The 27120-nt window shown below is 37.9% G+C and overlaps 1 protein-coding gene across 2 annotated transcripts in view; it reads left to right on the top strand.

Moving 5' to 3' along the window:
- The window catches only part of Otogl (otogelin like), a 151704-nt gene that overhangs the window by 82710 nt on the left and 41874 nt on the right, over nucleotides 1-27120 (top strand). The window contains exons 27-33 of one of the 2 annotated variants that reach the window (XM_060376923.1): nucleotides 4261-4407; nucleotides 6042-6161; nucleotides 12254-12370; nucleotides 15494-15650; nucleotides 16537-16563; nucleotides 21518-21685; nucleotides 24670-24948. In XM_060376923.1, the coding sequence (XP_060232906.1) occupies nucleotides 4261-4407; nucleotides 6042-6161; nucleotides 12254-12370; nucleotides 15494-15650; nucleotides 16537-16563; nucleotides 21518-21685; nucleotides 24670-24948 (1015 nt within the window). Of the gene's footprint in view, nucleotides 1-4257; nucleotides 4408-6041; nucleotides 6162-12253; nucleotides 12371-15493; nucleotides 15651-16536; nucleotides 16564-21517; nucleotides 21686-24669; nucleotides 24949-27120 lie in introns of both variants that reach the window. The other variant, XM_060376922.1, reaches the window with a different exon arrangement.

The raw sequence follows: 27120 nt of genomic DNA, 5'->3' as shown, positions 1-27120 counted from the left end.
CAATAGGCTAAGGGGACTGAAAATTTTTCTGAAGGTCCTTCAGACACTTAAATGACTTCTAGATTCCAAAACTCACTTTTCTTACCATGTGTTTATTCTTGGTAGCTCATGCCAAGTTCCTTAGATCTTTTTTTTTTTTTTTTTTTTTATCTTTCTTTTCTGCATCTTTTTTTTTTTTTTTTTTTTTTTTTCAATGCAGTTTATTCAGGAACATTGAACAATCCTCGGACCCCGGGGAAAGCCAGCCCACAGCTTAAATAGCCTCTGGGTAGCCAACCCAGGCGTGCCACGGGGGCAATGCAGATAGGTCCACATACATGGAAGCAAGCCAGATCCTCGGCCTTAGCCAAATGTGGAGTTGTTCGTGACAGAGAGCACTCACCCTTAGATCTTAATTGAGGGCAGATGTGTCAGAGTAAGTATTCTAGACACTGTGCTTGCCTGGAACTACTATACAGTGGTGTCTTTCCCAATCACCTTATCTTTAAGTGTAGCACAAAATGAAGCAGAAAAGTAACTGTTAGAAAATTACTCTTTGTTATTATTGTTGTTTAAATAAAGTAGTTTTCTTGTAACTAAAAAAAAAATAAATAAATAAACAAAGGTGGCAGCATACAACTTTAATCTCAGCACTAGGGAGGCTGAGGCAGGTGGATTTCTGTGAGTTCAAGGCCAGCCTGGTTTACAGAGCGAGGCCATGACAGCCGGGGCTCTGTTACACTGAGAAACCCTGTCTTAAAAAAAAACAGAAACAAACAAACAAACAAACCAAACAAAACAAAAGACTGTGCTTTTTCATTTGTGTACTCTGTTTAGCCCCTGGATTACTTTCTGGTATTTTCTGGTACTTTGGTTTTCAATATCACCCAAATTCTTGTACTGCAGTTTGAGAACCTCCATTCTAGGACATATCTTGTATCTCAGGTGGGAACACTGAGAGAGCCACACAGCCCTCAAATGACCAAACTGCTTTTACAGTCGCACTGACATCTTTAAAAAAAATTACTACAGATGTTTGGCCTACCCATCAGTTGGATATTCATTTATAGGTGAATGTCTGTCTATGATCAAGGGTGCTTTTTCAAAAGGGGACAAATTGGTAAATGCTCATATAAAGACACTTTGGCACATTTCTGAAGTGGTAATTACAGCTCTGTGTAGCTCCCAGCCTCCAATTTTCGCCTGTACGCAGGCGTTGATGAATCTTCTTTATTTAGATTGGGAGGAATGAAGATTAAGAAAAGCCACAGGAATAGTTTGATCCCAACAAGTTCCCAGCTAAAATGCCTTTCTGGGAGATAAATGAAAATATAGTAAGTGCTACTTACTTCATAACTAGTGGGTTTCTCATCCAGGGAAATGAATAAACAACTCCCTGTTCTTTATATAAATGCACAATTATATTTCGATCTAACATGCAAATTAAAAATCTTTTATAAATTCACCTACACTGTACTCTGAAATGTTTTAATTATCTCAATTTCTGACTTATTTTTTCTAACATCATTTAGTTATTGTTTGATGTGCTATCCTTCCAAAGCACAGGTTTCTAATTTGGTCAGTTCATTACAGGAAGCATTAGCTGATTATCTGAAGAGAAAGGAGTGCAGCCACTTATTTAGATTAGAATGGATGTTCTTGTTGCAAGCCGCCCTACCTAATGAAACAAGCGTTCTGTATCTAATGGCAAAGCGAAAAGGTGTGCTTTTGATTCAGAGCAAGTGATTTAAAAGCAGACCTCTGGGATGAGAAGACATGATAACAAGTGTGGCAACACAAAACTACTGGAAAGTACAATATATAGTTGGTGTCATGGCAGAGTGATTTAGGGGCATAGCAGGTTATACCAATTATGGGGCCTTAACCAAAAGGAAATGTAGGGTCCTTGGGTAAAAAGTCTGTTTCCCCCCTTTTGTCAGGATGTTTTTCTATCCATTTGATATGTGCTCTTGTTGGGCATAGATAGCCTTTCATGTCGACTGCAGGCATTCCTGGTGTGGAGGGACACATCCTGTCATTTTTGGTACTTGGTCCCCTGCTCAGCCTAACCTTGTCCTGGCTCTGTGCTGTGGATGAAGTACAGAGGTGGTTCCCCAGGCAGAGGGTAAGGAGCAAAAAGCTGAAAACCAGTGCCAAGAGGCAGGAGAGGCCAGATGTAGAGTGCGCCTGTGCCAGGGTGCCATGGCACAGATGCATCACCTTTATCCCATTGGACTCGGCTCGCAAATAACAGATTCAAAAGTAAACTTGATTTCAAGATGGAGATTACGGAGCATTAAAATTCTAAGCATGGGTCCAGTACATCAGTTCATTTGGGAGCGAGAGATCTTGTGTAGCCTCCTGACGGAGGAAGCATTTGAGTCAAAAAGGGAATAAAACAATTGTGTCAAACTCTGGGACTACAGTGCTTAGCAGGAGGAATATCAAGTGCACATATTTGGGATAGCTTAAATGATGACTTGACTCTTCGAGCTAGTGAGAATAGAAGATTGGGCAGTAGAAGAATTTGAGGCTAGGCAAAGCCAGTTAACAATATGGATGGATGTATCAACATTGTATAATATAGTGATAAGTATAATCTTTTTTTCCAATCTAAACCGATATTTTTGGGGTTTTTATTTATTACAGTTTATTCACTTTGTATCCCAACTGTAGTCCCATCCCTCATCCTTCCCAATTTTACCCCCCTCTTCTTCTTTCATGCCCCTTCCCCCCATCCACTGATAGGGGATGTCCTCATCCCCTTCCATCTGACCCTAGCCTATCAGATCTCATCAGTACAGTCTGCATTATCTTTCTCTGTGGCCTGGTAAGGCTGCCCCACCCCCCATCTGAGGAAGGTGATCAAAGAGCCAGCCACTGAGTTCATTTCAGAGATAGTCCCTGTTCCCACTTGGATACTGAGTTGCTGTGGGCTACATCTGTGCAGGCTTTCTAGGTTATCTCTATGCATGGTCCTTTGTTGGAATAGCAGTCTCAAAAAAGACCCTGTGCCCAAGGAGACCAACAGAACCAAATAAGTATAATCTTAATATGAGAGAATATAAGAGATGTAAAACACCTTATAGATATGACTGTTTTTTCACCTTTTCTTTAAAATATTCATTTAAATACCATTCTCCTATGGCATTCTCTCACTACACTGTTTTATTCAGAGAAGAAAAATGGATCCATCATGAGGATTTTATATCTCTTTCCAATTTTTGTCTTCTGCATAAATTGATTTTCTTCTCATTAACACAATTTTCTAGATCATTATATGACATCAATTCAAGACCATAGTCACAATTGGCAGTCTTGTTTCCCAATGTATTTATCATCTAATTCCTCTTACCATTTCTAGTTTCCAAATTATTTCCTTTGAGCTTACAAACCATAGGGTATTGCTTCTCAATTCAAACATTTATTGATTTTATTTTGCTTTGTCAAGTAGTCCATGCTTCAGCCCTTTACTGCTTTTCTGAGGCCTGAACATAATTTGGATGAGCCTGACATCAAGCCTTTGCTTAAGCCCCTCCTTCTGTTTCTTCTCCACTCTCATTGCGGCTTTCTGTTCCTTTCTGTTCAGGTTCTTTTCTCTAAGTTTTATCGCCCCCTTCGTAATCCTTCCAAAGTCTTTTTGATAGTAATTCATCTCTCCTCTCTCTGTCTGTCTTTCTGTCTGTGTTTATCTCTGTTACTTTCCCATATACATACACTTATGTATATGCACATGAGCATATATGTTTGCATATATCTATCTATATCTGTATTGTGCTTTCCTTTTTCAGTTATCAAATCATTTCATCTGGACTTTTTCACTGGACTATGAAAGCATTGTATCTTGCCAAATGTAATAGTTCTGTATTTCATTTAAAAATTTAATAACATTAGAAAGGCTGTATCTATGCTTATTTTAAATACTTAAAATCACAAGCAAAAATGAATTTTTCTGTTGAAGAGAAGAAAATGCATTTTTCTTCCTCAACCTTTTGTAGTCATTGCTCCTTCACATTCTGTGTATCCATTCTCTTTCTCTTCTTTTCACTGTCCCTGGATTATCTTTCACGTTTCCAATGGTCTCTTGTTGAGCCCATTTTCTAAGTTTTATATGAATACCAATTTAATATATTTCTCATTTAATACACTGGTTTTGCATTAGAGAATTGAGAAGCACAGCAGGAAATCATCTTAGACAGATACTGGCAGGCGTTAGCGCATCCCCTCCTTTGGTTAGAGACTATGATACTTACTCTAAGATACTTTATCCTTTGGAAGAAGCGATCAGGCTTTTTCCTGGAAAGCAACCCCGAATACCAGCTGTGGAAGGCTGGACACTACATAGTAGTCTACTTCCCGGAGGAAGATATCACCATTCTGTGGGATGAGAAGACAACCATCCACATCAAAGTTGGGCCGCAGTGGAAGGTAAGCCAACCTATCCTCTAAGTGGGCTGCTAGGAATGGAATTGTGTTTGTCTTTTCACGTTTGAAGAAAAGAATGATTGGATGAATTGTTAATCAAATTTTGTTTTAAAGGATTTCTTTGAGTTTTTTTTGTAAACTATAGAGACCCTATGTTTAGTTATGTTTCCAAAATTACTAACAATGCCCTATTTAAAGGACTTCAGAAATTCAAGTCTAGTTAAACAACTGGTATAGCATACAAGAATACTACTTAGCAAGATAAAGAAGATAAAGGAATACACTACTCATTTGTATGGTATTAGTCAATCTTATTTAGTATTTTTTTCTTTTCTTTTTTCTTTTTTTTTTACTTTAACATCCAGATATCTGTTGGTGGTTCATTCATCTCCCTTATTTCTCCTCCCTTGAGTTTGGTCATATAATATTTTGCAGCAAAAAAAAAAAATTCACTTACTGTAATGATCTGTTTTCTCTATTTTGCTTCTTATTGTAGATTTTTAAAATAAGTTAGCATACAGTAAAATTGTAGTAGTAAGTAACTAATAGTAAGGTAATTTAAAATTACCTTATGGCTGTATGGATTTAAAAAAATGTATGGAGTCTTGATAATATTGTAGCTCTTCAAAGAACAAGTCTGTCAACACTCACATTTTGTTCAGGCTGCTCCCTTATTGCTAAATCTTACTTCCATCTCCACAAATCTGAAAAAAGACCATTGTATCTCCATTGCTATTGTTTTTCCTTCCTCACATATCATATAAGTGGAATTGTTTAGTAGCTTTTGAGATCTCCGCTCAAGGACTTGGTAACATAAATATAAAATGTATCCATTCGTATGAATTAGTATTTTCCCCCTTTAAAATACTATTGTAACCCGTGGATTGGGTGTACCACGATTGTTTGCCCACAGGTAAAAATGGTAACTAACCTTGGATAATCTAAGACATGGGTCCCATGCACTGTTTGCTTTCTTGGAGGCAGGAAGACGATATTACTTTAAAGGGCTGTATTCCAGCCATTAGTATTAAAGAGAGAGTTGAAGGGGCATCAGGTTAAGGTTTTAAAAAGAGTTCCACTATTGTTAAAATACCATCTGCTTTGAAAGCCTTAGAGGATCCTGCCTCTAAAAAAAGAAATTACAGTATTTTGAGGAAATCCGCTGGTCATTATGATATGACTAGATTCTTGGGCTCATCATTTCATGAACTATAGTCACTGAAGTTAGCTTTATTGTTTCAACATTAATGATGTTACAGAGCCTTAAATATATAACTCAAATTTATGATCCAGATGTTTTTATTCATAAAATTATTCATGCTTATGCACTATATATACGTAACAGTATATATGCACATAAATGTATTAATAAACTTCAGTATATACTTTTACGGTTAAATTGTTATAGATGTGAATGCAAAGATGTACAGTAATTATGATATATAATATATGAAGGTTGGTGAAATATTTGGGAGCTGTTAAATATTATAAATATAATTTACTTGGTATGAACTCATTTTATTAAAACATTTATTTTAAATTATTCTGTGAAAGTTCTTCATAGAATTTTTTGACTTTTAATATATTTGAGTGTTAGAATAAATATTAAATATTTCATTATAATTTTATTACTTTAGAACAAGCTGGCAGGATTGTGCGGGAACTTTGACAAATGTACTTCAAATGATATGACAACATCTAATAACCTTGAAGTGAGAAATGCTCAGGTGTTTGGAGACAGTTGGGCCTTAGGACAGGTAAGTTACATATGTGAAATTTAGAACAAACATATATTTATCAAAAAAACAGTCTGATGAGTTAAATTACCTAGGTTATTTTTTACATGGTTTTTCTATGATACTTTATAGGTGATGGACTTCCATATTTTTCTATGTAATTCTTTTTTTAATTTAAATTTAAAATTTTTAATATTAATTACAGTTTAGTCACTTTGTATCCCAGCTGTAACCCCCTCCCTCATTTCCTCCCATTCCCCATTTCAAGTCCATTGATAGGGGCGGTCCTCCTCCCCTTCCCTCTGACCCTAGCTTATCAGGACTCATCAGGACTGGCTGCATTGTCTTCCTCTGTGGCCTGGTAAGGCTGTTCTCCCCTCAGGGGGAGGTGATCAAATAGTCAGCCATTGAGTTCATGTCAGATGCAGTCCCTGTTCCTATTACTTGAAATTCATGCATGGTCCTTGGTTGGAGTATCAGTCTCAGAAAAGACCCCTGTGCCCAGATTTTTTGGTTCTGTTGCTCTCCTTGTGGACTCTTGTCCCTTGCAGAACTTTCATCTCTCCCTTCTTTCATAAGATTCCCTGCACTTTGCCCAAAGTTTGGCTATGAGTCTGCTTTGATACCCTGCTGGGTAGAGTTTTTCAGAGGCCTTCTGTGGTAAGCTCCTGTCCTGTTTTCTGTTTTTTCCAACTCTTCCTATGTCTGTCACATTTGTCTTTCTGAGTGAGGATTGAGCAACTTCCCTAGGGTCCTCCTTCTTGCTTAGCTTCTTTAGGTAAACAGATCTTGTACAGATATATGTAATTCTTATGAAAATTTTATTTTGCAAAAGTTATTGTTTCTGCATTATAGGTAGAAAGATTGCATTTCAAAAAGGTTAAATGACTGGGAGGGATGGGGCTTATGGGGGATACAAAATGAATAAAGTGTAATTAATAAAAGTTAAATAAAAAATTAAAAAAAAAAGGCAGAGAGACACCACCCAAATCAACAAAATCAGAAATGAAAAGGGGGACATAACTACAGACACTGAGGAAATCCAAACAATCATCAGGACTTACTTCAAAAATCTATATGCCACAAAATTTGAAAATCTAAATGAAATGGACAATTTTCTTGATCGATTTTACTTACCAAAGCTGAATCAGGACAAGGTAAATCAACTAAATAGTCCTATATCCCCCAAAGAAATAGAAGTGGGCATCAAAAGTCTCCCATCCAAAAAAAGCCCAGGACCAGATGTCTTCAGCGCAGAATTCTACCAGACCTTCAAAGAAGAGCTAACTCCAATTCTCTTCAAACTATTCCACAAAATAGAAACAGAAGGAACATTACCAAATTTATTCTATGAAGCCACAGTCACCTTGGTACCTAAACCTCACAAAAACTCAACAAAGAAAGAGAATTTCAGGCCAATCTCCTTTATGAACATTGATGCAAAAATACTTAACAAAATACTTGCAAACCGAATCCAAGAACACATCAAAGATATTATCCACTATGACCAAGTAGGCTTCATCCCAGGTATGCAGGGGTGGTTCAATATATGGAAATCCATCAATGTGATCCACCACATAAACAAACTGAAGGAGAAAAACCACATGATCATCTCCTTAAATGCTGAAAAAGCATTTGACAAAATCCAACATCCATTCATGTTTAAAGTATTGGAGAGATCAGGGATACAAGGCACATATCTAAACATAGTAAAGGCGATATACAGCAAGCCTATAGCCAACATCAAACTGAACAGAGAGAAACTTAAAGCAATCCCACTGAAATCAGGGACAAGACAAGGCTGCCCACTCTCTATATATCTCTTCAACATAGTGCTGGAAGTCCTTGCTAGAGCAATAAGACAGTTGAAGGAGATCAAGGGGATACAGATTGGAAAGGAAGAAGTCAAATTATCACTATTTGCAGATGATATGATAGTATATGTGAGTGACCCCAAAAACTCTACCAGGGAACTCCTACAGCTTATAAACACCTTCTGAAAAGTGGCCAGATACAAAATTAACTAAAAAAAATCAGTAGCCCTCCTGTATACAAAAGACAAAAGGGCTGAGAAAGAAATTAGGGAAAGAACACCCTTCACAATAGCCACAAATGACATAAAGTACCTTGGTGTAACCCTAACCAAGCAAGTCAAAGACTTGTATGAAAAAAATTTCCAGTCTCTGAAGAAAGCATTAGAAGAAGATACGAGAAGATGGAAAGATCTCCCATGCTCATGGCTTGGCAGGATTAACATAGTAAAAATGTCCATCTTACCAAAAGCAATCTACAGATTTAATGCAATTCCCATCAAATTGCCAACACAATTGTTTACAGACCTGGAAAGAAAAATTCTCAACTTCATATGGAATAACAAGAAACCCAGAATTGCTAAAAGAATCCTCTACAATAAAAGATCTTCTGGAGGTATCTCCATCCCTGATTTCAAGCTGTACTATAGAGCAACAGTTATAAAAACTGCATGGTACTGGCATAAAAACAGAATGGTGGATCAATGGAACCGAACAGAAGACGCAGAAATAAACCCATACACTTACAGACACCTGATTTTTGACAAAGATACCAAAACCATACAATGGAAAAAAGATAGCATCTTCAACAAATGGTGCTGGTCCCACTGGATGTCAACATGTAGAAAACTGAAAATAGATCCATACTTGTCACCTTGCACAAAACTGAAGTCCAAGTGGATCAAAGACCTCAATATAAAACCAGACACATTAAATCGGCTAGAAAAAAAAGTGGGGTATACCCTCCAACTCATTGGTACAAGAGAAAACTTCCTGAACAGAACACCAACAGCACAGGCTCTAAGAGCAACAATCAATAAATGGGACCTCATGAAACTGAAAAGCTTCTGTAAAGCAAAGGACACTGTCATCAAAACAAAACGACTGCCTACAGATTGGGAAAGAATCTTCACCAACCCTTTATCTGACAGAGGGCTAATATCCAGTATATATAAAGAACTAAAGAAGCTGAAAAGCAGCAAAGTAAGTAATGCACTTAAAAAATGGGGAACAGACCTAAACAGAGAACTCTCTGTAGAGGAATACTGAATGAAAGAGAAGCATTTAAAGAAATGCTCAACCTCATTAGCCATTAGGGAAATACAAATCAAAACAACCCTGAGATTTCACCTTACACCCATGAGAATGGCCAAGATCAAAAACTCAAGCAACAACACATGCTGGAGAGGTTGTAAAGAAAGGGGAACCCTTCTCCACTGCTGGTGGGAATGCAAACTTGTACAACCACTCTGGAAATCAATCTGGCGCTTTCTCAGACAACTAGGAATAGCGCTTCCTCAAGATCCAGTCATACCACTCCTAGGCATATATCCAAAAGAGGCTCAAGTACACAAAAAGGACATTTGCTCAACCCTGTTTGTAGCAGCTTTATTTGTAATAGCCAGAAGCTGGAAACAGCCCAGATGCCCTTCAACTGAAGAATGGATGCAGAAATTGTGGTACATCTATACAATGGAGTATTACTCAGCAATGAAAAATAAGGAAATCATGAAATTTGCAGGTAAATGGTGGGACCTGGAAAGGATCATCCTGAGTGAGTTGCCCCAGAAGCAAAAAGACACACACGGTATATACTCACTCATATAAACATACAACATAGGATAAACCCGCTAAAATCTGTGCATCTAAAGAAACTAAGCAAAAGAGAGGACCCTAACTAAAATGCTCAATCCCCATCCTGAAATGCAAAGAGAATGGACATCAGAAGAAGAAGAAAACAGGAAACAACCTAGGAACCTGCTACAGAGGGCCTCTGAAAGCCAGAAGAAGAAAACAGGAAACAACCTAGGAACCTGCCACAGAGGGCCTCTGAAAGTCTCTGCCCTGCAGACTATTAAAGCAGATGCTGAGCCTGATGGCCAACTGTCGGGCAGAGTGAATTGAATTTTAGGTAAGAAGTGGGAAATAGCAAGAGCTGGAGAGGACAGGAACTCCACAAGGAGAGCAACAGAACAAGATAATTTGAACACAGGGAACTTCCCAGAGACTCATACTCCAACCAAGGACTATTCATGGAGATAACCTAGAACCCCTGCACAGATGTAGCCCAGGGTAGTTCAGTGTCCAAGTTGGTTACATAATAATGGGAAGAGGGACTGCCTCTGACATAATCTGATTGGCCTGCTCTTTGATCACCTCTCTCTGAGTCGGGAGCAGCCTTACCAGGCCACAGAAGATGACAATGCAGCCACTTCTGATGAGAACTGATAGACTAAGATCAGAAAGGAGAGGAAGACCTCCCCTATCAGTGGACTTGGGGAGGGGCATGCACACAGAAAGGGGAGGGAGGGTGGGATCGGGAGGGGAAGAGGGAGGGGCTTATGGGGGGGATACAAATGAATAAAGTGTAATTAATAAAAGTTAAAAAAAATTAAAAAAAACCAAAAAGGTTAAATGATTTGTCTAATACAGCCTATATGTTCAGAAAAAACAAAGGTTTCATTCAGACTTACACCTCTCATATTTTTTAAGCATAGCAAAATGCTTTCTGCTCTATATTCATTCACTATATTTTGTTTAATATGTTGTTTTATTATTATAATATAGACTATGAATGTGATATTCTCTTCCTTTGAGGAATTTTAATGGCTAAGTTACTATGTGACATAGAAAACTACTAAAGAATATATTGATGTATATAGCTGAATTAATAAATATACACAGGAAGTTGAGAAAGTTTCTGTGGAACAAATTAATGATAAGGTCTTTAACATCTACAAGATCTGAGAAGATAAAGTTTAGAGCAGTGGTTCTCAACCTTCCTAATGCTGCAATCCTTTAATAGATTTTCTTATGTTGTGGTGACCCCCAACCATAAATTTTTTTTGTTGTTACTTCACAATTATAATTTTGCTACTGTCATGAATCATAAGATAAATGTTTGATATACAGGATATCTGATATGCAAACCCTGTGAGCATCATGACCCACAGGTTGAGAACCACTGGTTTATGGGAGAAAGGATAGAAGAAAAGGAGAAAGTCACCTAGCAAATGTGAACAGGTGTGGAGAAAGTGCAGAACATAAAAACATCTTATAGTGTTCATATGGTTATGACGTAGAGTTAGAAATAGACAATGGCTGAAAAATCAAGGGGAGGCCTTGAAAACAGCAGGTGCAGGAGGCTCTTATAGCACAGTCAGGTGAGCTGCTAGGGGAGATTAGAAGTTTATAGAAACTGGGATCATTGAAAGTGGAAATTCCCAGTATTTATTGAAGGACTTTATTGAGGATGCATTTGGAAGGTTCAAGAAAGCCTTCTACCTCCTGACATCAGAAACAGAGTAGAAATAAGTATAGTACACCTTAGGATGTACTGAGAAAGATGTGACCTAAAGACTTTTAGCTGGAAATATCTAATTTCAAGCTACAGAGCATAGACCTAGCATAGAAATATAGATTTGCCCCTTGGTAATATATGCAGGCTGCCGAAGTAGAGACAGCTGTGTCAAATGAAGGGCACAGAGGTTTCAAGGTAAGGATTTGCAAGGAATGGAGGGAGTAGGAGGTTGGGGAAGAGGAGCCAGTGTAGGGTAGTTATAAGAAAACCCGTCAGGAAATGTTGGAATTGAATCCAAATCAGAAGAGAGACTTAGAACCAAAGGCAACTGAGGAAATCATTCGTGTCCTTTCTCAGAAAAGTTTTAGAGACAGCACAGGTCAAATGTCAGAGTTCATCTGAGTCTCTGGAGATTATAGAAATCTGTACACCCAGTATCTCAGAAGATGGTCTGTGACAAAAAAGAGCAACATAAAAAGTTAAAGGAGAGAGATTCATGCTCATAGAATTTTTTTTTTTTTATTTTTTGGTGAAAATGTATTGGTAAAAAATTCAAAACAATTAACTTCACTCTATAATGTTACTCTGTTTAATATTTAGTTGCTTCTCCGAAGTGATTTATGTTATTACTCTATAACCTATATGGGTGACACCAGGCAGTAGGTAAAAATGTCTGAAAGGGTGCAACTGTGCTACATGCCATTGTCATGAGTCAGCAGGGTGCTTTGATCTCAGAGTTTGGGGCCCTGAAAGTCTCTCATGCTTTCTTTGACTTTCAACAGTGTGAAGATCTTATGGAGGCGCTGAAGCCCTGCGAGGCACACCAGAACAAATTTCCCTATGCCAAGAAAGAATGTTCCATTTTGTACAGTGACGTTTTTGCTCCTTGTCGTAATGTGGTAAATGAGAACTTTCACTAAAATCTTAACTGTAAAGTCATGCTGCTGTCTATGCTGAAATGAGTGGGACAGGTTCGGCAACTGATGTTTCTCAGGTGGCCTGCAGTCATTGCTCGGGACCTTTGTTGCTGTTTTTCTGTATAAAAAAAATGTCTAGTTGTCTTCCTTTCTTCCTCATTGTATCTTATCTAACAGTGTACATAGGTAAAATGATCATTGCAATTCATCCTATTTTATGAAGTATGATTCATCTACAGCATTTTGTAAATAAGTGTAAATAATAAAAATAATAGAGGTTTATCTGACATCAGAGGGCATTTCAAGTGGACATTCTACACAAGTATAGTCTAACAGGATTTCTAGTGGCATATTTAAAAGAATTTTTAGGAGCTATTCTAAAAGCATAACTTAAATATCTAATCTTCTTTCTCACGCAATAATTTTGGGTCCCAGTAGAAGCTGTGGAAGTAATTTAATACATTATTTATTTTTTTCTCATATACTATATCCTGACCACAGCCTCCTCTCCCTCTTCTCTTCCCACCTCCCCTCTCTCTCAGATCCACTCATCCTCCATTTCCCTTCAGAAAACAGCAGGACGCCCAGGAATATCAACTAAACATGGTGTAACAAGATGCAATAAGACTAGGTACAAACCCTAAAATCCAGGCTGGATAGAGCAATCCAGTAGGAGGAAAAGCGTCTCAAAAGCAGGCAAAACAGTCAGAGACACCCGAACTGCCCCTGTTAGGAGCCCTAGAAACACCTAAAGCCAAACAACACCCCTCTGCATGTCCCTTGTTTTCTCAAAGGACTCATACGTTCCGTGTTCGAGTCGTGAGCCAGGTTTGCTGTTCACCTTCCTGGAACACTAATTTTTTTTGAAAGAACAAATAATCAAAATATATAGTCATTCAGACCACGAATATTTGGCAGATATTTTCTTGAGAAGCAGAGACTAAGTCTGTGGCTTCAAGGAAAACATTCGACAGCATTTGTTGCCCTTAAAAATATTTTAAAAATTTTAAATGAAAAATAGAATTTTGCAAAACTTGGCTCTGTAACTGTGGGCTTAAAAATTTTGTGATGCTTTTCTGAAGATACATGATGATATGAATATGTGTGGCCTGTTGCTTCTGCATGTAATTAAACGCATTAACATTTAGAAGATCTGTGTACACCACACAGTTTTCAAATAATCAATGCATAGTGCTGTGGAATCACACAAGAGTGAAAGATTATTATTTCAAAGGTAAATTAAATCTAAAGAGTTTAATCCAGCAAAGTGCTGGATTCATTGGTGTGGTTTCAAACACAAATTGAACCTGGTCTTTATGGATATCAATGTGAAGTTCCTTAAAAATTTAAAACAAGAGCTGCTATTTAGCCAAACCATACCACTTCTAGCAACTACAAAACATCTATATCCTATCACAGAGATACTTTCACATTTCAGTTTGTTTCACAACAGCAAGGAAATCAAACCAGCCATTCAGTTGTCCACCAACAACTGAATGCATAATGAAAATGTGGCACACACACGTGTTTAGTTTTATTCAGCTCTACAGAAAAAAAAGTAGACAGAGCTGTACTAAACACATACTCAGAAAGAAAAAAAATAACAACAAAATGAACAATGACAACAACAACACAAATGCAAAATATATATACAGATCCATGTATAAGGTACATGTTTACATATAAACAGATGTAAGAGTTGATAAAGCCTAAAAATCTATAAAAAAAAAACAAACCCAGGAAGGTAATTAATAGGTGATGAGGGAGGTTAGTGATCAAGAAGAAGGACACATGGGACATAAAAGGAGCAAAGAGTCTGTGCCCTGAAGGTTGTGAGAGGGGGACCAGGGATAGTGGGGGTAGGGCAGTGAAGGAAATGTGGAGAAAAGAGAACCCTAAAACACAGTGTTATCTAATGCAATATATCCTAATTTAAAAAATAAAACATAATAAAAAAGAAGGCCACAGTTTTGGATATCATATAAAAGAACATCATCAAAATCACACACACAAAAAAGAAAAGATATTAACCACTATTAACTTTTCAATTATAAATACATGGAAAACTTTTCTCATCTTTTAACCAAAACCAAACCACAGAAAGAATAATACAGCACTGAATGGAAAAGCAGCTGTGTGCTACAAAATGATGTTAAAAGTAATCTGCAAAATTGTGTAGCATGGTACTCTCCTCACTGACCTTATTTAGTTTGACCAAAAATACAGGTTTTTACTAAAACATGTAATTTATGTTAACATATAGTGAGTTTACAGTTACTGTCTTAAACACCACAGTTGTCCTTTTAAATGTGATAACTCTGTTATAATGTCAGAAAATTTTAGGAATTTAAAGGGAGTCCATGACTGCTTGCTACATTTAAGGGGCATGGGTAGACTAGAGTCCAGTTGATTAAATGTGTTCCACGTTGAGATTTCTGTGCTTCTTAGGAACCATAGTTTCTTGACAGGAAATACGGTGTTCATTCTGGACCCAAGCCACAGAGGCTTAAGGCTCTACCCCTGACTGTTGCTTGAAAAATTAAGCCAGGCATTGGCACACAACCTAAAACACAAATAGCTGACACCAAACCCTTTTTTCTTTCGTGACACATTAATACTCTATTCAATTTCATCAGTGATTTAACAAGTACAAAATTAAGTGACTAGGAGACATTTAGAAGAAACTGCCACTGCCACTCACTCATCTCCAGCATTTTCCCAGTTAGGAGGCAAGGAAATAAAAGAAGAAAAAAACAAAAAAGTAAAGTGCATTTAGAAACAGAGTGAGCTCCTTTAATGCCGGGTGGTTATGCCAACAACGAAATCCAGCAACAGTGCGCTTTCGAAAATCTGAAATATGCCTGCGTGCAGATGTCAAAGTAGATCTGTTATTCTTGTTTTGCTAGTTCTTTGAGGTGGCATTTGCCTAGTAATTCTGTCTTCACTGGCAGGACGGTGGGTTGGGACAATTAGGGCTGTGTAGGTGGGAGTATTACGCTGAGGACACCTGTTGGGAAAAATGGGCAATTACTCTTCTCCCGGAAGTTTGAATTTAGTCACCATCAGTGCCTCTTGGAGTTATATTGTCTTTCATTTTGCTTTCAGATTGATGTTACTTCTTTTGCCAAAAACTGCCATGAAGATACATGTAACTGTAACCTGGGAGGGGACTGCGAATGTCTCTGTACCAGTGTGGCGGCGTATGCTTACAAATGCTGTCAGGAAGGCGTGCCCGTCCACTGGCGGTCACCCACTGTTTGTGGTGGGTACCTTGCCTAGGACGTCGTTAAGAGGACAGCTTTTAAGAAGATCCAAACGAATTGTCATCTTCTTGTGGAGTAATGCCATGAAACTCATAGAAATATAGTTAGTTTTAGTTGTCCAAATTTCATAGTCTTTTGACAATCACAAATTATCATATATCAAAGAGAAAAAAATATGTTAAGTTTTCTATTATGTTTGAATGCTGTTCCTGCAGCTTGTGAAATATAAATTACATACTGTCCTCACAGAAATTGCTTAGGATTCCAGTCCTCCTATGCCTGTGAAATTTCATCCTTCTGATGATAAGGATGTTCTTTTCAAAACTCATCTTGATTTTCTTTCAGATTTGACTCCTTAACCATTTCATTTGCTCAGGTGTGTGGTTAGTCCTCTGAGGAACTGATTACAGTTTGGAAGTTTCTGTGATCAGCTTCCAAATTGCCAAGTATTTGTCTACCTTTACAACAATGTCATGAAATCTGTTTTAGTGAAACACATCATCTTAAAAAATACCTTTTGAACAAGACCTGGTTGTGTATACCTGTTTTTCAGCACCCAAGACGCTGAGACAGGAGGATCATTGTGAGTGTGAAGGTGGCGTAGTATTTAAAAGATTATAGGTGTTTGAAAAATAAGTTACACATGTACATGCTCTCTCTCCTCTCTCCCACTTTCCCCTCTTTTCCTACATATCTTCCCCTCTCTCTGTTACACACACACATACACACACACACATACACACACAATTGCTTTTGCTCATAGGAAGTTTCTAGATAATGATGTCATCCTCTGTTATTTTATGTAGTATCAATAATGGATGTTCCTGTGCTGCACATACTCAGATAATTTATATGCAATTTAATATTTATTTTTCTTTCTTTTAGCACTTGATTGTGAATATTATAATGAAGGTATGTGCCATTTTAATGAATATTACTGCAGTATTATGTCAGATATTTATTTTTTAAAAATAAAAATGTGTAATTTAGGTTCTTTATTCTTTTTTCCTCATTCATTTCCACCTTTAATTTTTCTTTTTTAAAAATTGTTAATTAACTAATTTTAATTGATTACAATTTATTGACTTTGTATCCCAGCTGTAAGCCCTTCCCTCGTCCCAGTCCCAGTCTCCCTCCCTCTTCTCCTCTCATGTCACTTCTCCAGTCCACTGATAGGGGAGGTCCTCCTCCCCTTCCATCTGACCCTAGCTTATCAGGCCTCATCAGAATGGACTGGATTGTCTTCCTCTGTGGCCTGGTAAGGCTTCTCCCCTCTCAGGGGTAGGTGATCAAAGAGCCAGCTACTAAATTCTTGTCAGAGGCAGTCCCTGTTCCCCTTACTAGGTACCCACTTGGACGCTGAGCTGCTATGGGCTACATCTGTGCAGGGGTTGTAGGTTATCTCCATGCATAGCTGTTACTCCACACTTGATTGGAGTATCAGTCTTAGCAAAGACCCCCGAGCCCACATTTTTGGTTCTGTTGGTCTCTTTGTGGAGCTCCTGTCACCTCCAGGTCTTTCTATCTCCCTCTTCTTTCATAAGATTCCCTGCACTCTGCCCAAAATTTGGCTGTGAGTCTCAGAATCTGCTTCTGATGGGTGGAGTTTGTGGAAAGCTCCTGTCCTGTTCCCTATTTTCTCCCTCTTTCAATGTCTATTCTCTTTGCCAGTCTGAATGAGAATTACGCATCTTCCTTGGGTCCTCCTTGTTGTTCAGCTTCTTTAGGACTATAGATTTTAGTATGTTTATCCTATATTATATGGCTAATATCCTCTTTTAAGTGAGTATATAGCATGTGTGTCTTTCTGCTTCTAGGTTACCTCATTTGGGATGATCTTTTCTAGTTCCATCCATTTGCCTGCAAATTTCATGCTTTCCTTGTTTTTAATTGCTGAGTGGTATTCCATTGTGTAAATGTACCATAAATTCTGTATCCATTCCTTTATCGAGGGACATCTGGGTTGTTTCCAGATTCTGGCTATTATGAATATGGTTGAGCAAATGTCCTTGTTGTATACTTGAGCATATTTTGGATATATGCCTAAGAGTGGTATATCTGGGTCTTGATGTAGCACTATTCCTAATTTTTCTGAGAAAGCACCAGAATGTTTCAAAACATACTTTTTCAATAACACAAGTGAATAAATAGTTATACTAATTTTAGGTAAAATATAAACATATAGTAAAGGCACAGCTTTTACTATTACATATAACTATGAACTTTCTTTAAAAGTTTTAAAATTTCCATAATTTTAAATTAATAATTTTCTAAATTTGTGGCAAAAGGCGATGCTTTTATACATGAATGCACAAAGGAATGTTAAGCTCAGACCTAATTAGTAAGTTTATCATCTCAACATTTACTCTTTGTGGTGAGAATACTTAATATTTTTTTTCTACATTTTCAATATTTAGCCCAAAGCAAAAGTAAGACTTTTATCATTTATGACAACATGGTTGAACCTGAAGGATGTTAAGCTGAATAAAGTCATTCAGGAAGAATGAAATTCCATTTGCTTCTATTATATGTGTTATTTAAAATAGACTCACAGAAGGAGAGAAAAATGTGCTTAGTAAAGGTAGGAGAGGGGGAGGATTAATAAGGAAAGGACAAATATTGATCAAAGATTAGAAAGTTTTAGTTTGATAAGGAGAATAAAGTCTGGTGATCATTACACATCATGTGGCTACAGATAAGTTTTATTATATTGTAGAAAACAGAATCAAAATGAAGATGATAATATCAGAAAATGCACTTTACTATTATTATAAAATTACGTTATATCAATGTGAAAACTTAATACAATAGCAATCAAAATCCTCTAGCCTCAGCAAGTATTCAGGCTTATCACTAAGAGTCTGAGTGGGTGTTTTACTGATGTGGAAAGAGATGAGTGAGGACATGAGTTAAAAAGTCAGAAGGCAGAGCTTGCTTTTTCTCAAATTCTGTAATGGAAAGACAGTGACCAAAGCCTAGTTCACACAATTGAGACCATCTGGATCTGGAGAGGTGACATCTTTTACTGCCTGGACAACTCTGGCCTATGATAGATGGATGGGTAAGTTAGAATAATAGTCATAGGAAACCAGCACCAGCAATCCATTTAAGCTGTGGCGATAGCAACAGAGGCATAGAAAACCTTGAAAACTGCAAGGTATAAAGACATAAAAGGGATGCTGGACATGATGGCACAAGCCTTTTATCCTAGCACTCAGGGAGGTAAAGGCAAGTGGATCACTGTGAGTTTAAGGCCAGCCTGGTCTACAAAGTTAGTCCAGGACAGCCAAGGCTACATAGAGAAAGCCTGTCTCAAAATAAATAAATAAATAAACAAAATAAATAAGTAAATAAATGGGAGGATGCTTTTGTTTGCTTTGCTAAATTTATAGAAATTGATTCTGAATAAAAGTTAACACTAACAAAATCCCTATGATAAAAGAAAATCTAACCAAAGGTATTTTTTATAGAAGATTTTTCGTCAGAAATGTGCACACACACACACACACACACACACACACACACACAGGCAAACATACAAAGGCACACACACACACGTGTGCACATATGAGTGGGTAGAGGAAAAGAGAAGGGCAGGTAGAGGGAGAGAGAAACACACACACACACACAGGAGAGGGAGGGATGGGAGGGCGGGAAAGGGAGAGGCAGAGAGCTGAGATTGGGTATATCAGTCTTCTGGGCTCCACAATTAAAAATGTAATTGAAACTAATAATAGAGTAATAATAGGTAGCTTTTGTTAACCTTTTATTTTAGAGGAAATTGAGATATGAAGAAATGGAAAAGCTTTGCCAAAAGCACTTAGTGAAACTGTGGTCAACTGGGACTTATAAGCAGTAGTTGTCCAAGGCAGCTGCTTAGTCTGTGCTGCTCTGATCCGTGAGCTGTGGTTCTGTGCTTTAGAGGATGCCATTGTGTTGCTCCTGTGTGGTCTGCATTCTGAATTCTGAGTCGGTTTGAGAAACACTCTAGTGACGTCCTTATTTAAACCTGTACTCTCCCATAGCTCTGCTCCAGGGTCCTGTCCATCCTGTGCCCTCCCCCAACTCACCCCTCCTCCCGCCAGCCCTCCTGTGCTTTCTGCCATCTGCAGATCACTGAAGTCCTGAGTCACTGTCTCTTGCAACACGGTACAGCTTTGCCTTCTGTGATGTCCACTGCAAGTATAATGACCTGTTTCCTGTCGGGTTACAGAATTCTCAAGCCATTTTCTTTAGTGTCATTTATGGCGCTGTATTTATAGTTTCAGAAGGTGACCACAGGGCATCCAACCCTGAGGATACAGTGGTAGTAGGCTCAGGGGAGAGGCAGACAGGGAATTGACTTCCTATGATTCAAGTAATAAGGAAAAGTGTCAATGTGCCCAGGAGGGAGAGTTGATGGCCACAGAGGTAGGTGATTGAAGAAGGTAATAGAACTGTAGAGGCTGTTGATGGAAATCATTAAAAAGGACAACAACATTGGTTTAAGTGACTTTTCACAATAATTTTACTCCAAATAATTCCACAGCTATTATAAACCACCTTGGCTTTTTTCAGACATTTGCAGCTGAATTCTCTCTTCCTTGTTACCTACTACATGTCAGAAACTATGTTGTAAAGATAGTTACATGATTTAAGGAAAATACATAAATAAATAATTTTGAGAAGACAAAATTAAAAATAGAATTGTGTCTGGGATTGTCTCAATTGTCCTTGGCATCACTGCAGTGCCAAGTTCCTCATGGTTGTTACATGTCGTTTTCTTAGAATTTAAAGGTAGTGTTGTCATTATTACTGTGTATGGGTAAAGACTAGTATCCTGCTCAAAACTGTTACATAATGAAGTTCAGAGTGATTTTATTAGATAAACGTTTTACTGTACTCAACTATATTAAGGACACCAGTAGCATGGAAATTGAGTTGGTGTCACACTAATCTCGTTCTCATAAAATAGTAATTAAATAGTAATGGACATAGTTATCATTTATCTGTTATTTTTGTGAGTTGAAGTTTGAAGAAAAATTACTCTGAGGGGTTTCAGGTCTGGGTCTAGGCATCTTATTTTTCATTTATTTTAGACTCACCTTACTGGTGAAAGCAGTAAAATATTGTATAGTGTGTCTTTGAACTTTTTTTTTTTCTTGAGATTCAGCTGGAAGAGTGTCATGAGGCTATTAGCATGAGACTATTCAGAGAAATAAATATCTTGAAGTCTTCATTTTATTTATAATTATCATTTAGTGTGTGCCTGCATGTGTGCATGCATGTACATGCATGTATATGTAGGTATGAACACATGTAACATGCGTGTGCTCTATGTTATAGTATGTATGTGGAAGTCAGAAGAGAACCTTCATGAGTCAGGTTCTCTCTCTCACCATGGGTTCTAGAGATCAAATCTAGGCCATGAGGCTTAAACAGAAACCACTTTTACCTGCTGAGCCATCTCATAGGTGCTGTTACAGAGGGTGTTATTATCATTGAATGTTAGACGTTTATTAGTATCCTGAGATTTTAGGCTAGGAGGTCATCTGGACACATTTCTTCCTAGAGTAAGAGGATTTGCATATCAAAAGACTAAGTCATTCCCCCTCCCCAGTTTTGTTATACATGTAAAAAGAATTCATGTATGTACCCATGTGTATATTTATAGACATAACTACATGTATTTATTTGTAACTATATATTTAAATTATATACTTTAAATGCATATACAATATACTAAATTCCTGTTAGTTTGAAAATAGTTGTTAATGTATCAGTGAATAGATTTGAATTGCCCAATATTTATGAAGTTTTTTTTCTATTTTTTAAAACCTTGAAGTCCTATGCTAATTTATAATTATTTTGCTGGTTGCTCTCCCAGGGCTTGGGGAAGGACCATATATGCTGGCAAGTTATGGAAAGAGTGGCCTTGTCCTCGGTGCCAATGTAACCAGCAGAAGCATTTTCTCTTTGCCAAGAAGTAGTGATCGCGGTAATTTATTTTTTAGTTTTATGATCACTCCGGGCCTTTTCAAAGAGAAGACATCCTGTAAGTATAATTGAAAATTCAAATTTAGTTTTTCACTTACAGTTTTTTCATTAACCATTCGCCAAGTATTAACTGGAGATTTCATATGCTATGGCATTTTCTAAATTCTTCAAAGAATATAAAACAAAGTCTTGGCATATAAAATGGCTGTTTTATATGTAAAATAATTTGCTTATCTATTGGCATTGCTACATTAGAATTGCAGATGTTTTATTGAATTTTTTGGTATTAAGTAGCCCACTGATTAAATGTTTATAGTATTAACATAGAAATTAAATTGAAAACATTCACTCCTAACATTTAAAGGATTTTAATAGAAAGTTAAAGTGAAAGTGATAAGTTGAGTATGAGGCGTACATATCAGAGTGTTGATAATCACGGAGATAGGGTTTTGTACCTCCTTTGTCCTGGTCTCAGGTATCCTTGGTTCCTTGACTCTCACAATTTGAAATCTCATAATTCATGTCTGACATGCCTTCATTTACTGGCTTGGACCAGCAAGTTATATCCTAGGCTTGTATCTGCCTGGCAACTGTTCTTATTAGTGGCCATGTCCTCTCTGGCCAGTGATGCCAGGCTAAACTTTCATTGTAGTCTACCTAGAATCATGTACAATTTCTTTTACAAGCACAAGAAACTAACGAATCTGACAAAATGCTCACTTCTCTGAGAAAACTCTCTCAATTCTTCTTTCTATAAAAAGAACTCTCTAAGTTCTGGAAGTTTGAAATTTTAATTTATATTAGTTGCAACTGATTTTCCTTATACAAAAAATATTTAATTTTATTTTGCATCTTTGGTTTCTCAGTCATGATATTTGCATGTTTTTTTATATTTTCTTTATAATAATTATTTACTACAATTTATTCACTTTGTATCCTGGCTGTAGCCTCCTCCCTCATCTCTTCCTGGTCCCACTCTCCCTCTGTCTTCCCTAATTATGTCCTTCCCCTAGTCCACTGATAGGGGAGGTCCTTCTCCCCTCCTCTCTGACCCTAGTCTATCAGGTCTCATCAGGACTGTCTGGACCCTCTTTCTCTGTGGCCTAATAAGGCCACCTCCCCATGAGGAGGTGATCAAAGAGAAGGCAGCTGTGTTCATGCCAGTGATTTCCCCCTGCTTCCATTAGTAGGGAACCCACATGAATATGAAACTGCCCCCGGACTACATCTGAGCAGGAGGTCTAGGTCATCTCCATGCACTGTCCTTGGTTGATTCATCACTCTCTGCAGGCATCCTGGGCCCAGATATTTTGGCTCTGTTGGTCTCCTTGTGAAGCTCTGGTCTCCTTCCAGGTTTTTTGTTTGTTTGTTTTGTTTTTTTAATCTCCCCTTTCTTCCATAAGTTTCTCTGCATTCTGTCTAGAGTTTGGTTTTGAGTCTCAGCATCTGTTTTGATACCCTGATGGGTAGAGTCTTCCAGAGGCCCCCTGTGGGAGGCTTTTGTCCTGTTCCCTGTCTTCTCCTACTTCCAATGTCTATACTGTTTTCCCTTTTGAATGAGGATTAACCTTCTTCCCTAGGGTCTTCCTTTTTGTTTAGCTTCTTTAAGAGTATAGATTTTAGTAGGTTTATCCTATATTATATGGCTAATATCCACTTATAAGTGAGTATATACCATGTGTGTCTTTCTGCTTCTGGGTTACCTCACTCAGGATGATCTTTTTTTAGTTCCATCTATTTGCCTCCAAATTTCATGCTTTCCTTGTTTTTAACTGCTAAGTAGTATTCCATTGTGTAAATGTACCACAATTTCTGTGTCCATTCTTTGGTTGAAGGACATCTAAGTTGTTTTGGCAGATAAACACTTAAAGAAATGCTCAATGTCCTTTGTCATCTAGGAAATGCAAATCCAAATGACCCTGAGATTTCACCTTACACCCATCAGAATGGCTAAGGTCAAATACTCAAGTGACAGAACATGCTGGAGAGGTTGTGGAAAAGGAGAACCCTCCTCCATTGCTGGTGGACATGTAAACTTGTACAACCACTTTGGAAATAAATCTGGCACTTTTTCAGAAAATTAGGAATAGTGCTACCTCAAGATCCAGCTATACCACTCCTAGGCATATATCCAAAATATGCTCAAGTATACAACAAGGACATTTGCTCAACCATGTTCATAGCAGCTTTATTAATAATAGCCAGAATCTGGATATTTCCAAGTTTTAACGACAAAATAAGTGTCTTTGGTAATATTACGTTTGATGGATTTTTTTGATTTTTTAATATAAGTGACTACCATTCTTAAAAGATACAAATAATGTTTTTTTTTCCAAAAATTGACACAATATTTTAGTGAAAAGAGTTTATAGCATGAATCGTACAGTCATAAGGGACAATTTGAAGCAGATTATCGGAATACAGCCATACTTACCTAATGCTCTGTAAAGCCTGATTACTCATTAGCCATTTTGTCTTCTGAGAAATAGACAGTACTATTGAATAAATGACATTTTCTTTTTTTTATTTTAACTTTTAGTAATTACACTTTATTCACTTTGTATCCCCCATAAACCCCTCCCTCTTTCCCTCCTAATCCCACCTTCCTAATCTCCCCCTTCTCCACACATGCCCCTCCCCAAGTCCACTGATAGGGGAGGTCCTCCTCTTCTTCCTTCTGATCCTAGTCTATCAGATCTCATCAGGAGTGACTGCATTGTCATCTTCTGTGGCCTGGTAAGGCTGCTCCCTGCTCAATTATTTTTCCTCTTTCCAAGGTCATAATAGATAAAGAAAAAGCTAGAACTTGCTAGAGATTGGTTTTGGCTTCCCAAAACCAGTTCATTGTCAGTACTCCATTTAAAGCATTGCCTTTTTCTTTTGGAACCTCATTATTCTTGTCCGACGTGCCTGAGATGGGTGTTAATTTCGCATGGTGAAGTGTTTGACTATTTTCAGCCTTGTTGATGCATATTGTGATGCCCGCGCTTGTGCTCCGCCTTCCCCTGAGACCCTAGGTGATCAAGACATTCTGTTTTACAGCACTGGCTCTTGTGTCCTTCGAATCTGCTGAAAGGCCGAACTTCTTTCTCTACGTCCACGACAATGACACTCTCAGTTTGTTGCAGTGGCAGGCAAACTCAGCATTTCATCAGAGAGCGACGTTTTTCCACCACCAAGGCCTCTGGATTCCTGGTTACAGTACCTTCGAGTTATACAGCAAGAAGGGCTTCTTCATCGTTTTTATGGATTCCATTGTCAAAGTGTCAAAATATGACGATTCGGAACAATTCAAGCAGTCGAGTAGCTTCAGCATAGAAGGTGCGAGTCATGAGAATTCTGAAGAGAGGGCACAAACGCTCATGGGAGGGCCATGTCAGATGCTAATGTTAAGTTCCTGATGCTATGAGTAGACTTATGTGATCCTAACCTTTCTACCCTTCAAGCTACTCATCAGCTGAACAGGAGGAATAATGCCAGTTTTATCTCTGTCTTAAATGAGCAGATGTAAATGGCTTAGAATAACTTCAATAACTTTGTAATTATTTCCCCAAACATCACCAATAGAACTTATTAGGCTTTTGCATCAGAACCCACTCACTCATGGCTTGTGAAATGGTCCACTATTTGCATCTATTTTTTTCATTTAAAACAACCTCACAGTAATCTTATTCTTAGACTTGAAGACAGAATATTTATCTCTGTCTTCTGAATTCAAGAGTGTCTGGATTTACTGGCCCCAGGAAAGTTTCTTTAGTTTAGCAGAAGCCCAGTCTGATTTCTAAGAAAGAGCCTTTGCTGTCTCGAGTCAAGGTGATCTGCCTGTCAGAAAACAATTCTCTCTTTGTAGAGCTGAAGTTACATTCTGCTTTCAAAACCCAGCAGCTTGATTTCTATCTGAAGTCTTCCAAACACTGCTCTGTTTTAATTGATCTCCTGAAGCAGTTCAATATTGCTAATCATTTGCCTTCTCTACTGTGCATGAATTACTTAAATCCTCTCAAATGGTTAGATTTCAGAAAACCCCAATTGCACCGTAGAAGCATTACTGTAGCATAAATCCTTGAGTTCAAAGCAGGACCACATGAGCCCTAATGCTCCTAATGCTTCTTGGTATACTTGTGTATATTTTGTTTTTGTTTTTTTAGTTCTAGTTCAATGAGACAGAAGGGCCAGTTCAAGCAACTTTATCATTTTCCTGTAGGAGTTGGGAATCCACAGAAGCTTAGGCTTCAGAGTGAGCTAGTGAACTTTCCCTCACCTCCCCTGCTCAGGATAGCAGTGCAGGGCAGGCAGCTTCTTGTCTCTACATGCTCCAGATACACAACAGCAGTGGGAGAAGCACTCTGGGTGTCACCAATGTCTCTGAGTAGAGATGTTTCTGGATACCCTGGCTTAGGGAGACAGGCTTGGGTTAGTCTCAACAGTTTTAGCTTTGTGTTTGTAAAGTACATTCCTACGGTACTCAGCAGTTATTGTAAGAAGCCCAAGTGGGACTCTGAAAGTCAGAGAAAGCCAAGGCCACTTGGGAACATTGCCTCATCCTCTTGGTTCTTGAGAAAAAGTATTGACATGCTTGTATGACATTCTATACAGTGCTGCATTTATTTTAATTGATTTTATGTAAAGTTGAACTTAATAAGACTCCATTTCCCCTTTAATCAAGAAGTGTGCTCTTCTAGAGACAATCCCACTCATGGTCTAGTGAAGGATAGTCAGTGGCATCAGTTGAGACACAGATCACTGGAATCTCTAGTGGTCTCCTCTGTTTGTAAAGCCAGTCCTCTCTTAGGATCCATGAAGCAAGCACTCCAGCTCAGCTCTGCATACACAAACAACCTCCCCCCCACAGCCCATTTCATCGCCACACTAAAGTCTTCATGGGAGAAGATTCAAGATGCAGGTTTAAGTGACCTCTTAGGTACGGAGTTCTGAGCTGATCCAGAAGGACTTCTCCATAATGTGGCAATGAGAATCTATTGCCAGAGTTTGTAGGTGGAAAAATCTTTAAACAAAGGATTTTCTAGAACAACAAACATTTATATTTCAACCACACTGATTTATTCTTTTGTATTCAAGCAGTACTTACCATGTATGAGGCGATGTGCTAAGTTCTGTGGGAAGGACAATGGTAGAATGTGCTCCCAAGAGTTTTGGTTTTGAGGTGTGTATTTGGTCTTACCATTTTCCTCATTGTCTGAGTCTGGCAACATACTTGGGCATTATAATGAAGGAGTGTTTCATTTTAGATTGCAAGTAATGTTTCCTCAGCAGAGCTGTGCAATGATAAAATAGAATAAAATTATGTTTTAAAAAGTAAAGTTCTCAAATACTAGGATGGGAAAAATCAGTGAAAATGTCACTAACAATAAAAGAAAGGAGAGTATTAAAATCTTGGGAGGGTGGATCTGCAATTAGTGCTTCAACATGAGCACCAGAACTTTCGGTCACTGGGGAATTATAATGTTTTTATTTGATACCCTTGTCTGTTAT

This window comes from Meriones unguiculatus, chromosome 2, assembly GCF_030254825.1.
Source record: "Meriones unguiculatus strain TT.TT164.6M chromosome 2, Bangor_MerUng_6.1, whole genome shotgun sequence".
Taxonomy (NCBI): domain Eukaryota; kingdom Metazoa; phylum Chordata; class Mammalia; order Rodentia; family Muridae; genus Meriones; species Meriones unguiculatus.
Note: the sequence above shows the minus strand (reverse complement) of the source record. Positions and strands in the feature narration are given on the sequence as shown.